This window comes from Tursiops truncatus, chromosome 2, assembly GCF_011762595.2.
Source record: "Tursiops truncatus isolate mTurTru1 chromosome 2, mTurTru1.mat.Y, whole genome shotgun sequence".
Lineage (NCBI taxonomy): Eukaryota > Metazoa > Chordata > Mammalia > Artiodactyla > Delphinidae > Tursiops > Tursiops truncatus.
Genome location: NC_047035.1, coordinates 87,055,252 through 87,069,246, shown reverse-complemented (window position 1 = coordinate 87,069,246; position 13,995 = coordinate 87,055,252). Strand labels below are relative to the sequence as shown.

At 35.9% G+C, this 13,995-nt stretch overlaps 1 protein-coding gene across 2 annotated transcripts in view; it reads right to left on the bottom strand.

Moving 5' to 3' along the window:
- The window catches only part of CTDSPL2 (CTD small phosphatase like 2), a 71,048-nt gene that overhangs the window by 23,032 nt on the left and 34,021 nt on the right, over positions 1 to 13,995 (bottom strand). The window contains exons 3-7 of one of the 2 annotated variants that reach the window (XM_019935437.3): positions 13,133 to 13,271; positions 11,452 to 11,598; positions 5,561 to 5,773; positions 1,468 to 1,546; positions 1,059 to 1,170 (exon numbers count right to left, since the gene is read on the bottom strand). In XM_019935437.3, coding sequence (XP_019790996.1) covers positions 1,059 to 1,170; positions 1,468 to 1,546; positions 5,561 to 5,773; positions 11,452 to 11,598; positions 13,133 to 13,271 — 690 coding nt within the window. Of the gene's footprint in view, positions 1 to 1,058; positions 1,171 to 1,467; positions 1,547 to 5,560; positions 5,774 to 11,451; positions 11,602 to 13,132; positions 13,272 to 13,995 lie in introns of both variants that reach the window. The other variant, XM_019935436.3, reaches the window with a different exon arrangement.

Here is a 13,995-nt window from a genome sequence, read left to right as displayed (position 1 = left end):
CAAATCTAAACTACTCATAATCAGTTTCAAAATTTCTCTTTTTTTGCCTACTTATCCTCTAATAAACACCTTAAATACTTAGGCCTTCTGGATGCCTATTTTATTTATATCTCTTTGGCTAGGCAAAGGCTAAGGTGCTCAACTCTCAAAACAACTATATATGCTAGTTAAGATTTTAAAAATATGCTTTTCCTTAAGATAAAAAAAATTTTTTTAATAAGAACTAAACCACATTTCCAACTATAGGTTACTAGTAACAAAGGCTTTTAAATAGTAAAATGTTTTCCAGTATTATATAATAGATACATATTTTTGCTAATATCAAGAAATTGCCGGCAGATGGTAAATAATGGTGACCATATATTAAATTTGGTTAGGAAAAGATAAGAGATATTCAGTTTTCAAAGCTCTTCTGGTACCCTAAAAAAATATAAATTTTAAAATTCACACCAAGAGAGCATATTAAAGGTTTTATTAGTCAGCATTAAGAAGTCATGCTTTTGAGAGTCTATTAATAAAGTTATTAGTATTAGATAATACTAATACTTAGTATTAAGTATTACATAGATTGCCCCTCCCCCCCAAAAAGGAACAAGAAAAGGAGTATGGTCTTGCATGAGGTTAACTCATTAAGACCTAGGTCCTTCAGGGGAACATGACTGGGACTCCCCCACCCCCCAAAAAGGTTGAAATCTAGCCATGAAATTAGAATTTATTGGGAGATTAAAAAACAAAACAAAGGGTATAGGAGTATGGGGGCAATAATTAATTTAATTTAAATAGAAAAATAGTGAAATAGCGGGGGTTGTTGGGGGAGAAAAAGAAAAAGAAAGCCTAATTTATTTTCAAAGGGTACTGGAAACCAACAAATTGGGGAGGCCCTGGCATTAGACTGTGCTTAAAATAAAAACATTTCAGAACACCTAAGACATGTTTTTATAGTAAATGTATGTGTAAGGCTATTCATTCACTTGTATTCTTTTAGGTATTTTGGGCTAGTATTTTTAAAAAGAATTTAACGCCTTTATTTTCCCTAACTCTACAGATAATATACTTACCAAGTCTAAAACTAGGGAGAATTCTGGTGTGCTTCTTGTCTTCAGTGGAAGGGCAGGTTTCCTATTTAGTTGTTCTTCTGTCAGTGGTGGAACATGTTTGATGAAATAATAGCTATAAATCAAATTTTAAGAAAATTTCAACATTTCTACTTTTTTGTAAATATAAAACATATTACTAAATTCAGCCCATCTTTAAGTTTTTAATTAAATAATGCATATTTAAACCTAGTAAACCAAACTTATAAAACACATAAGTAAAACTGAAAATATACAAATTAGTATTTCAGTAACTCAGCAAAGTATTAATACCTACAGGTCAAATGCTCTTTGCAATATACCATTTAGCCACCCCGCTACACATGTACTTTCATTCCTTTCAAAGAGAGAAAGGAAAAAAAAAAAAACTCACGGGTCAAATACTTCCCAGTCTTCTTCATAGGTGGCCTCTGCGTGGGCTGATGAATAACCACTATCTGGAGTTACTGGTGCTATTTAACAAAGTGAAAAACAAAATGTTGCTTTTACTCACTTAATGCTTCCATGAAGTATACATTTTTACTGCTTTTATTAAGATCTTCCTGAAGCCCTGTGTATTTTAGGTTAAAGATAAGACAGAAATAATTTGTAAACAGTATTTAAAAGTAAATTTATAAACACATAGATCTAACTCTGGATCCAAAGGAAAAATTTACCATTACATACAAAGTGGCAAGTTATATCGTGGCTAGCAAAATTTAAATCCCTAACAGCTAAGAGAAAATTTACTACTTACACTATTTCCTACTATTTACTACTTACACTGTGGAGTGTATTATTAGGAAAATACACTCCACAAAATTTCCATTTCTAACTGGATGATATTTGTATGTATAACCATAAAAATTTCATGGTGCTCATAGCAGTAATACTTCACAAAGTGCACAGTACATACAGGCAGTCAATATATGTGTGCTGACAACATATCCCGAAGGTAGTTTTAAACCTAAGATCCATGAACAGGCTTTAAGAGGTCTACAAACCCCTAGACTTATGAAAAAATGTTTTATGTACATTTTTACAGGATTCTCAAGGTTGTCTATGATCTTAAAAGTTAAGAAATTATGCTGTATATAGAAATCAGTGCTTTAGAAGACCCATTATTTTACTTCTCATTTACAAGCAACTTAAAAATAATCAAGAAACAATTCTGTATTCCACGACACATAGTCCATTCTAAGTTTGAATTAAAATTTGATCAATTGATAAAGCTTTAGAAATTATGTTAGGAATTTTCTAAGACAATATTTACAACTTAAATTCACTGAGACAATGTTAACTTACAAGCTAAACAGGTAATGTCTTGGAGATGAAAGTTTAAGGTGGATGCTAGAGACTGAATGTTTGTGTTGCCCCAAAATTCATATATTGAAACCTAATCCCCAATGTGATCGTGTCTGGAGATGGAGTCTTTGGGAGGTCATGAGGTCATTAGGTCATGAGGGTGGAGCCCTCATAAATGAGATTAATGCTCTTTAAAAAAGACCCCTAAAGAGCTTGCAGAGCTTCTGGCATAAGAGGACACAGTAAGAAGACAGCTATCTATGAACCAGAGAGCAGATCTTCACCAGACACTGAATCTGTTGGGGCTTTGATCTCAGATTTCCTAGACTCCTGAACTATGAAAAATAAATTTCTATTGTTTATATGTCACCTAGTCTAATGGTAGTTTTTTACAGTAGCCTGAAAGGACTAAGACAGTGGGCCTCAATAAAAATTGCTGTACTCTATCTATAGGAATGGAATACTGGTGGATAGTAGTCTTTCAGGATAAAAACTTATGTTTTTTGCTATTACCATGTATTAATACCTTCTGAGACAGAGCCAATACAGTGTGTATGTTCAATAAATGACAACAGATGTAAAGCAGAATTTTTGTTCATTTCTAACAACTTTATGCCAGTAACGGTTCATTAGCACAAGGGGACAAATGGAAAAATATATCTTCCTACCACTTTACTATTTCAAATTCCTATTAATCTCAGAGAAAGGGGGACAGGAAGTAATTAGTATTCGAGCACCTCCATGCTAAGCATTTTTCATATTTCATCTCATTTAGCCTTCAAAGCTCTAAATTATTATTGCCATTTTAAAGCTAAGAAAACTGTCTCAGAGAGCTTAAATAAGTTATCTAAAGTCACACAGATAAGTAAATGGTAGAGCCAGCCTCCTTCCTTCTTGTTCTCTCTGGCTACGTTCTTGAAGTTGGGGAAAAGTACCACTTTTGTCACTCATACTCATATTTGAAGATCAGCAAAACTTTTACTTCTTCCTTTCATGATCCTCCCAGAGTAACTGCAATGTGCCACCTCAATATTTTGCTCATTTATTTGTAACAACACTCACCACACTGTACAGTAATTTTTGTGTATACTTGGCTCATCAATTAGATCATATACTCTTCAGGGTCAATAAGCACATCTTAGTCATCTTTATAAATAGTGCCCATCACAAAAAGTACGTGTTCAATTAAATGTTAGAAAAACGAATGAATGAGACAAATGGAGTAAATCTTACTATTCCCCTCTAGAAACTAAAGTTATAGAAATCCCTTCCCGGTAGGCACAGCTGTCAGAAAAAAACGAGTACAAAGGTTTATATAGAAGCACAAAAACAGAAAAAACATCAAAGAAGTCAAAAGCCCTGGCTTCGGGGCTTCCTTGGTGGCGCAGTGGTTGAGAGTCCACCTGCCGATGCAGGGGACACGGGTTCGTACCCCAGTCCGGGAAGATCCCACATGCCGCAGAGCGGCTGGGCCCGTGAGCCATGGCCGCTGAGCCTGCACGTCTGAAGTCTGTGCTATACCTTATCATTCACTAGCTTGTAACAACAGGCAAAGTAATCAGCATTAGATTTGCTTGTTAGGTTCAGTATTATTCTTAAATTATAACATTATAATTAAACATTATCAATATTAACATTTTATTTGTTATTGATTGATTGAGTGCCGCACCACATGGCTTGGGGGATTTTATTGGGTTGGCCAAAACGTTTGTTAGGGTTTTTCCCTCAAGATCTTACAGAAAAACCCAAACTTTCTGGCCAACCCAACAGTTCCCCAACCAGGGACTGAACCCGGGCCCTCGGCAGTGAGAGCACAGAGTCCTAACCACTGGATGGCCAGGGAATTCCTTATTTGACAAATTTAAAATAAACCTTGGACTTTCCTGGTGGCACAGTGGTTAAGAATCTGCCTGCCAATGCAGGCGACATGGGTTCGAGACCTGGTCTGGGAAGATCCCACATGCCTCGGAGTAACTAAGCCCAGCACCACAACTACTGAGCCCACGTGACACAACTGCTGAAGCCCACGTGCTCTAGAGCCCACGCGCCGCAACTACTGAAGCCTGCACACTCTAGGGCCCGTGCTCCGCAACAAGAGAAGCCACCGCGATGAGAAGCCTGCGCACCGCAACGAAGAGTAGCCCCCACTCACTGCAACTAGAGAAAGCCCGCGCACAGCAACGAAGACCCAATACAGCCAAAAATAAATAAAATTTAAAAAATAAATAAAATAAACCTTAACTCTATTATGTTGCTTTTCTCTTCATACTGATACAGGGTTGCACTGTATATAAGTTTCATAGTTGTATGCATTTTTTCTTTAAATGTTATCATGCTGTTTCAATGACTTTTTTTCAAGTTTCCCCTTTATATCAGAGAGATCATCATTTTGCTTCCTTTGCCAAACTTATTTCTCAACCAATATATATGTACTAGGCTCTCTCAAATATCTGGCACCACAAGGAAAAACAAACAAATCTAAAATAAAAGTCTAAGATCTTCTCCTTCTGGGAAAAGATGTCCATCCTCAGTTTTATTTCTGCTTTTAATCATAATGGAATACAATTTCATCTTTTAGCCTTATATGTCTGTCTACCACCTCAGAAGTGGTCTATCTACCACCTCTATCTAACCCTCAGAAGTAACAAATGCTGACCTCACATGTTTCTACATTTCCATAACAACTGGCTCAGGGACCTAACTATTATGTTAGGGCTTTAAAAGCATCCAGGATTAGGCTGCAAAGTTTGTGTATAGGAGAGACCCAAGAACAGAAGCTTGTTCTTTGGGAATGTCATCTGTATATGAAACAAATCTGAAGGTATGAGACTACCTCTATGTAGGGACTTCAGACATTAAGGATCTAAGACTCGTGCAATTATAATAAATATGTTCATAAATGTAAGCATATTATTTTGTTAGCTGTGTTAAATTTCTCTAAGTGGTAAGACCGGTACACATAATTAAACTGTAAAGTGACTAATATGCAGTAAAATAACCTTAAAAAAATTCAATTTCAAAATGACTGGATTTGGGGGGAAAAGTTTTATTTCCAGTTTTAACTTTATTAACTTCAAGGAAGAAAAACTTATGCATTTAATCTGCCTATTTAAGAAAAATTACAGTAGTATTTTTACAAACTATTCATGAAAATGTATAAGAAAAAAAGGAATCTTATTTACCTGTAAGGGGTGGGATATCACGATTAACTGTTTCTTCTGCTTCTTCTAAACCATTTATTGATGACCTCACTTGAACTGCTTGATTTGAGTAAGCTGCTCCATTAGTTGATGTAGTAGTACTGGTAGTGATTTCATCCACCTGTTCCATATCAAGCTGTTTTACTATCTCTTCAGCTTCCACAGCCTGTCCTGGGGAATCAGATCCTGATGTTCCTGAAATCATGATTAATTGTACATTAATCGTCACTTAAAAGCTCATAGTGGGTGGGGAAAGATGGGAACAAACTTAAAACAAGTAATAAATAAGCCTTAGAGATCTAATGCACAGTATAGTGAATACAGACAACATTGTATTATAATCATCAAACCTGCTAAGAGACTAGTACTTAATTACTCCAACCACTAAAAAGAAAGAATAATTATATAACATGATAGAGAGCATATGCTAATTATCACTACGATGATGATCAAATTACAATATATAAATTATCAAATCAACATGTTGTACACTTTAAATTTATACAATGTTATATGTCAAATATATTCAATAAAAATTCATAAATATTTAGAAAAACTAAATGGAACAGAAACAAAGCTGAGGATACCATTATTTAGTGACTCTTTACTAGACATTTCAAAAATAAGGAATAAGACTATTATAAGCTAGAGTAATATTTGTGAGCAAAGTTTTTCTTAAGAGTGTTCAAATAGCTTAGAAACACCCATTTATAGTCAAACAAGTCAATTTAGAACTTTAAAAATTTTAAATGAGATATAATTAACATAACATTGTGTAAGTTACAGGTGTACGTATTGATTTAATACTTTATATACTGCAATATGATTACCAACTGAGCGTTAACTAACACCTCTATCCTGCCACATAATTATTTCTTTTTTGTGGTGAGAACATTTAAGATCCAGTCTCTTAGGAACTCTGAAGTATATACAGTTGACCCTTGAACAACATAGGGGTTAGGGGCACTGACTCCCATGCAGTCAGAAAACTGAGAATAACTTTACAGTCAGCCCTCCATATCCACAGTTCCACATCCTCAGATTCAACCAACCACAGATTGTATACTATAGTATTTATTGAAAAAAATCCTTGTATTAAGTTGACCTGTGCAGTTCAAACCCATGTTGTTGTTGGGTCAACTGTCATATAGTATTTTTGACCACAGAACTTCTCTTCATTAAAGCAAATATCATTTATTAAGTGCTTACTATGTGCTGGGCAATACACACAACACACACACACACACACACACACACACAATTTTCCATTATCCTCAAACAGCTCCTGATCTTTCTAGTACTAAGCATCCTAGCCATTTTGTGCAGTTGTAATTTTTAAACCAGAGACAGTTCTCTAAAAATGAGCTAACTGTTCCCCTAACCATGAGACCCTTTTTATTCAAAGACACAAGAACAATTTCTCAATGAAATTCCATCTCAATAACAAAGATAGAAGCTAGTTTCCTCATTATATTCAACCATCCCCTAGATGAACCCACTGCCCAATTTTTCTTCCACTATGGACTGACCCCAAGTCTCCATTTCTTTATGAAATCCTCCGAATGTCACTGTCAACAACAAAATCAACCGCCAATAACTCTCAACTTCCTCACAGAATATTCTTTCTCCCTCATTGCCTTACATTTAACCTCTTTCCAAAAGACATCTTTTCCTGATACCCTTCCCTCAAAGCTGTTTATTTTCCCATACTTGTTACTCAATCAGAATTCATTTACCTCCATTGCCGCCACCAGATCATTGGTTTTCCACTAATGTGTAAAAATGTTTGCTCCTTTGAGATTGCTGTCACCTGGCTATACAATTCTTCGCTTATGCCCTCTGCTGTCACCTACCATCTATTGCCAGCATCCTCTCTCAATCTCAGAGGAATTTAACACCTAGATACCAGTTTACTGCTCTATTAAATGCCTATATAGTTATTGCAGGTGATGTCAATGACTCATCCAATAACTAACCCTCAAAGGTCTTGCCCTATTTAGCCCCATCTACATTCGTAATGCTCTTTAGTAGTTATTACCATGGCTAAAACCTGGACACTATCACAGAGAAACTGTTCACCTCTGAAACCTATAATTCAAATAATTAATCTCCTACCACGACCTCCTAATCTTCTAATTATCTATCTATCTAATATTTCTATTACATGTGATCTTCACGTTTGATAAAAGCCAATCTCTTTTATCCAAACACATCCCTCAATGGCTTCTTCTCCACCCTCCTCATCTAGTTAGACTTCATGGTGTATTATTTAAACCACTCTCAAGCCAGCAGCCTCACTGTCCTCGCTTCCTTGTCTTTCCACTGTCATTCATCATAGAAATCCCTCTTGAATCAATCTAACAGGCTTCTCAGGCACTAGACCCAGGTAATAAAGAAAACAATAGAATTATAAAGACTGATTTGTACTCCAAGTAAAATCCTCTAATCTTAGCTACGCCTATAGCATGCTGCTTCAGTATTTCTGTGTGTGAGTCATTCAGCTTCTTTTACTTATACCAAATAGCAAACATTCTAAACCTTCATTCTCTTCAATCCCTGCCACCAGGACCATCTCAGCAAAATGATACCATGTCCTCCTTCAAAGAAAAAATTCTATCAAACATGAACTACTGCTGCCCAAACGTTCTTTCCTCCAGCATCAGAGAAAAATGTCTATTCTCCTTGTTTCAATTCTAATCCTTCTACCTGTTCTCTTGATCCCATCCCTATCAGTAGATCCTAGAAACTTTCTTCATTAGTTTTCCTTTTTCCCTTATGTTCAACCTATTAGACCCTTCCCTGAGGCTTAACAACATGCTTCCTTCTCACAAATACAAAACATCCCTTGAGGCTTCATGACCTCTCTAGTTTTTCTCATACTCAGGTTCCTCATAACAGTAATCTATATGTGCTGATCCCTTTCTTACTCTCCATTTCACTCTTTTAACCCATGGATTAGGCTGCCAACTGCAATCACTCCTCTGAAACTCTCTGGCAAACGAAACCAATGACCAGTTAATTACCAGGTTTAATGATACCTTTTCAATGCTCACTTCCGTTCCTTCTATCTTTACAATTGTTTGACCCTGGGTTTGACAGTCTCTTCTTTTGGCTTCTATGACTCAGTTTCTCGTGGTTTCCTCCATTTCTCCTTTGTTGGCTTCTTTAGCTTTGTCCAGTCCTTAAATGTCTTTCCCCAAGATTCTGGTCTTAGTTTGATGAACCAAATGGACCATTTAGTCCACTGGTTTCAATTAATATTTGTAAGCTGATAATACCATGCTCTACTGCTTATTCAGATTTCTAAGCCCCATACCTGAATGACAAATTGTTAGTAGACATTTTTATTTGGTTGTTTCAAGGCCTCTCAGGCTCAGCATGGCCCAAATTAAATTCAATTATCTATCTCCCAGGAACTTACTTTTCTCTCTTGAAAATCTAATGTGTACATCTTACTCTCTCTCTTCCTTCACCTCCAATCTGTTCCCAAAATTTGTCCATTTGTATCTTTGATCCTTCTTTTCTTCTCTAATACTACAAGTAAGGTTGTATGAAGTCTCACATGGACTACAAGTCTACTAATGTTCTCCCTGCATCCAGCCTCTTTAGAATTTAGCCTACATGCTACTGCCAAATAGATCTTTAGAAAACACAAATCTGGGCTTCCCTGGTGGCGCAGTGGTTAAGAATCCACCTGCCAATGCAGGAGATACGGGTTCGAGCCCTGGTCCGGGAAGCTCCCACATGACGCAGAGCAACTAAGCCTGTGCACCACAAATACTGAGCCTGCACTCTAGAGCCTGTGAGCCACAACTACTGAGCCTGCGAGCCACAACTACTGAAGCCCGCACGCCTAGAGCCCAGGCTCCGCAACAAGAGAAGCCACCGCAATGAGAAGCCCGCACACTGCAACAAAGAGTAGCCCCCACTCGCCGCAACTAGAGAAAGCCCACACACAGCAACGAAGACCCAACACAGCCAAAAATAAATTAAATAAAAATAAAATCTGTAAACTTAAAAAACAACAACATAAATCTGTTCATATTACTCACAGTTTAAAACTTTTCATTCATCCCCCCATGACTAAGGATAAAGTTCAAAAACCCTACAAAATTGGCTCTATAATCTGACTTCTTTATAATTGTCCTATCTTATCCCTTCCCATGCACTCCTCAAATCTGATGCTCCATCTGTGACAAACTAATTTGTTTCTGAAATACACTGTACCTTTGCTTACACTGCTCCTTCTACATGGAATGCCCTTTACCATCTTTCAAGATTCAGCTTTTCTATGAAGCCTTTTGTGAGCCACCACCCAGAATACAGGACCATTCCATTCTTTGAATACTGTTCCATACCTCTCTCAAGGCACCTATAAAAATTTATTATACTTATCACAATGGCTGGAACATAGTAGATGCTCAATATTTGTTGAGTGAACTGGAATCTTCACTCCTCACATTTAAGTATAATTACCTTTTCTCATGGATTAAGAGGCTCAAGAGTTTAAAGAACTGGTCCAGCATAACATAAGTAAACAGTGGCAGCTGGGAACAAATTTAAAACAAGTTTATCTAACTCCAAAGCCTGTTCTTTTCCCACTACCCCAGCATTTCCAAAGATGTTTTAGGAGGCACTAGTTCTAAAAGATGTTAAGATGTTAACAGATGTTCCATAGAAGAGTACTTGGTCAGATATGTCTAGGGAATACTGGGTTAAACAAAGTTAAAGGTAGTTTTTTGTTTCTATTCTAGGACTTCACAGTCCTTTAATGTGCTAATGTACATTATTTCTGCCCCTACATCATCTTGATTTTACAGTGCACCATTCTGCCTTTTAAAAATTGCTTTATCATCCAGAAATCAGGCAACAGGTATTTAATGCCTATTTCCCATGTGCCCAATACTGTATCAAACAACATGGTAGATGTAAAAATAAAGACATGACCTCTTGCCCTCAAATAATCTAGAGACTAAATTATCATGTATGAAATTAGACATTAATTATCAGAAAAAATAGGACACCAGATAATTTTAAAAAGATATTTTGAGAAAGAGGCCATTTTTAATTTTTTTGCAAAGGCATACAACGGGAACCTTCAATTCATGTGAATTAGGGTAGTTTTACTATTTGTCTAAACTGAAGATTCCCTACGGGGGAAAAAAAACAAGCAAATGATAATAAAAATAAATTGTATTACCAAAAAAAAATCTGGTTTCAACTCACTCAAAATATTCAACAAATTCTACTTTACTAATCTAGAATATTGAAAATGCTTCTCTCTAAAGATGCAGAAGTCATCCCAAAGCAGAAAAAATAATACTTTCCCTCCAGCCCAAAGTTTATCATCTAGCTTTTCAGATAGTTAATTAAACATAACCTACATTTATTTCAGTCATTTAAAAAAAAAAAAAAAGCCTTTTAGAAGCTGTGTATTTTGGGGACTTCCCTGGTGGTCCAGTGGTTAAGAATCCACCTTCCAATGCAGGGGACTTGGGTTCAATCTCTGGTCAGGGAACTAATAAGATCCCACCTGCTGCGAGGCAACTAAGCCTGTGTACTACAACTACAGAGCCCACATGTCACAACTGGAGAGAAGCCCACGTGCCGCAATGAGGAGCCCACACACCGCAACAAAAGATCCCGTGTGCCGCAACTAAGACACGATGCAGCCATAAATAAATAAAGTAAATAAATATAAAAGAAAGAAAATATATTCTTTAAAAAAAAAAAGTCTGTGTATTTTTAACGAGACTGAAAACAAACATAAGATGCTAACAAAAATATGCCCCAAAAATCAAACAGATCTTTTAAAAAGCCAGGAAAACGATTAATCTTTTAAACCCAAATTATGGTTAATGAATTATATTTACCATTTTTATTTGCTGGTGAAAAAAAGTTGAAGACAGGAGAAAATATGGTCCCCAACAATGTAGTCCTTGGAGGACTGCCAGAGGAAGGATTATCTTCTAATTTTCCATTTTGTTTTACATGTTGATTTGTCATTTCATAACTACCAGCTTCTAAGAAAGAAACAACAAAAATAGTTGCAATCTAGAAAACATGACTTTCATAAATATGTTCTAAACGATTCATTATAAAAATAACTTTTTCCCTCAAAATACATAAGGAAAACTGATGAACATTAATGTTAAAAAGCTTATTATTTCAAGAAATCCTGAGGTAAATCACTTGTAAATCAAATGATCTTTGTAACAAATTTATTTATAATGGTTTATAAATGCTAAAATTTACTGAGTTTTTACAAAGTAGATTTATATCTGGAATTACACAGACTGAAAGTCTTCAAATCAACACAGTGTAACAGAAAATGAAATAAAACTCTTTGTAAGTAAAGCAAGCAAGTTACAATATGAAAAACACAAATGCAAGATTTTGTCTTTGTTTATTTACATTTTGGGATGCTGCCTACTTCACAAAACTTACCCCCCAATCTATTTCTAATGAGTAACAGCTAAATAAATAGAGGCAACTATTTCTACTGAAGCAGAAGACTATATATACAGCAGTGTCAAAAACTACTTATGGATATTGTGAGGCACCATTTCAGAGTAGTTAGGAAGAATAACCAGTTTTTTTTTTTAAGTTTCTTATAAATAAAAAAATTTAATGGGTTTTGGGAAAATATAAAATACAAATGTCTTAATAAATCATCCTTGACCCTCCACAACTTTAGCACATTTCTTTCCTTCTTTGTTAGTGCTCTTTTAACTTGTTTATCCCTTTTCTCCCTTATGGTCAATTCTAACAATGGAGATACATCACTGCATTAAGAGGAAAGAGGTAGGGAATTATTATCACTGCTGTGTTTAAAACAGTATTGGTTAAAAGGTAGCACTCCATGCTCTAAAGTGCTATTCTGTATAGGTTTCTCTGCTTGTCCATCTTTTTTTTCTCCTTTTTGACTTTGAGGAGCTTGTCAGCAATACAATAAGGTACTGATCTAGAACAGGATTTATAAATAGCAACAACACTATTGGCTTTTGCGCTGGATAATTCTTTGTTATGGGAGGATGTCCTGTGCATTGTAGGATGTTTAGCAGTGCCCCTGACCTTCACCTGCTAGATGCAAGTAGCAATCCCTCCACAGGTTGTGACAAACCAAAAAGGTCTTCATACACTGAAAAGCGTCTGCTAGGGGACAAAAACACCCCTAGTTGAGAACCGCGGACCTGAGAGCTCCAAGCCCCCTCTATAGCCCTGAAATTCCATAATCCAGAAACAAATTCTTTGTACATATTTCAAATAAATTAAGTCACAATTATTACTGCTTTAAGAAATGAGTTTCATATACATTTTCATGCTAAACACTATAAAGCTAGTTGCTCTGCCTCTGTCACTTTAATTCATCAAAGTAGATTTACATTAGGAAGGTAAATTTTTATTTACTTCATGCCACTAATATTTAATACAAAGGAGATTACAAAAATAAGGCAGAAATTGCTCAAAGTAGATTTTTAAAAACAGAACACAAACATGTCAAGTGAGAACTCTGCTTACACCTAATAAAGCAATATGTAAACATTAACAAACCTCCATTTACTTGACTTTTCCGTCTTACTCGAGATATCTGTTTGTTAGGCTTTTCTCCTGCTCTTGGTGTTGATGTGATCAAATTATTATCTATATCACGTTCAATTCTACTCCGTTTTGAAGGATTTTCTCTCTCTTCCTTAAGATATAAGAGGGAAAAACATGCATTGAACAGAGTCATTCTGCTTTACAGGTTACTTATTTTTTTTTTTGCCACACCACGCAGCTTGTGAGATCTTAGTTCCCTGACCAGGGACTGAACCTGGACCCATGGCAGTGAAAGCACCGAGTCTTAACCACTGAACCGCCAGGGAATTCCCTACAGGTTACACTTTTAAAATGATAAAATATGACACGTACCCCCATGTTCACTGCATTATTTACAATAGCCAATTTTATCCATTATCAATTGATGGACACTTAGATATGGTTGTTTCCATATCTTGGCTACTGTAAATAATGCAGTGAATATATATATATATATATGCATATAACACACACAGACACACACGTATACATACATACATAAACAATGGAATATTATTCAGCCATAAAAAAGAATCAACTCTTGCCACTTGCAACAACATGGATGAACCTAAAGGGCATTACACTAAGTGAAAAAAGTCAGACAGAGAAAGACAAATACCATACGATCTCACTTACATGTGGAATTAAAAAACAAAAACAAACAAAAAACAAAAACAGCAAGTTCACAGATACAGAGAACAGACTGGTGGTTGCCAGAGGCAGGGAGGTGGGGATGAGTGAAATGGGTAATAGGCGTCAAAAGGTACAAAAGGTTATAAAATAAATAAGTTGCAGTGATATAACGTACAGCACGGTGACTACAGTTAATAATACTG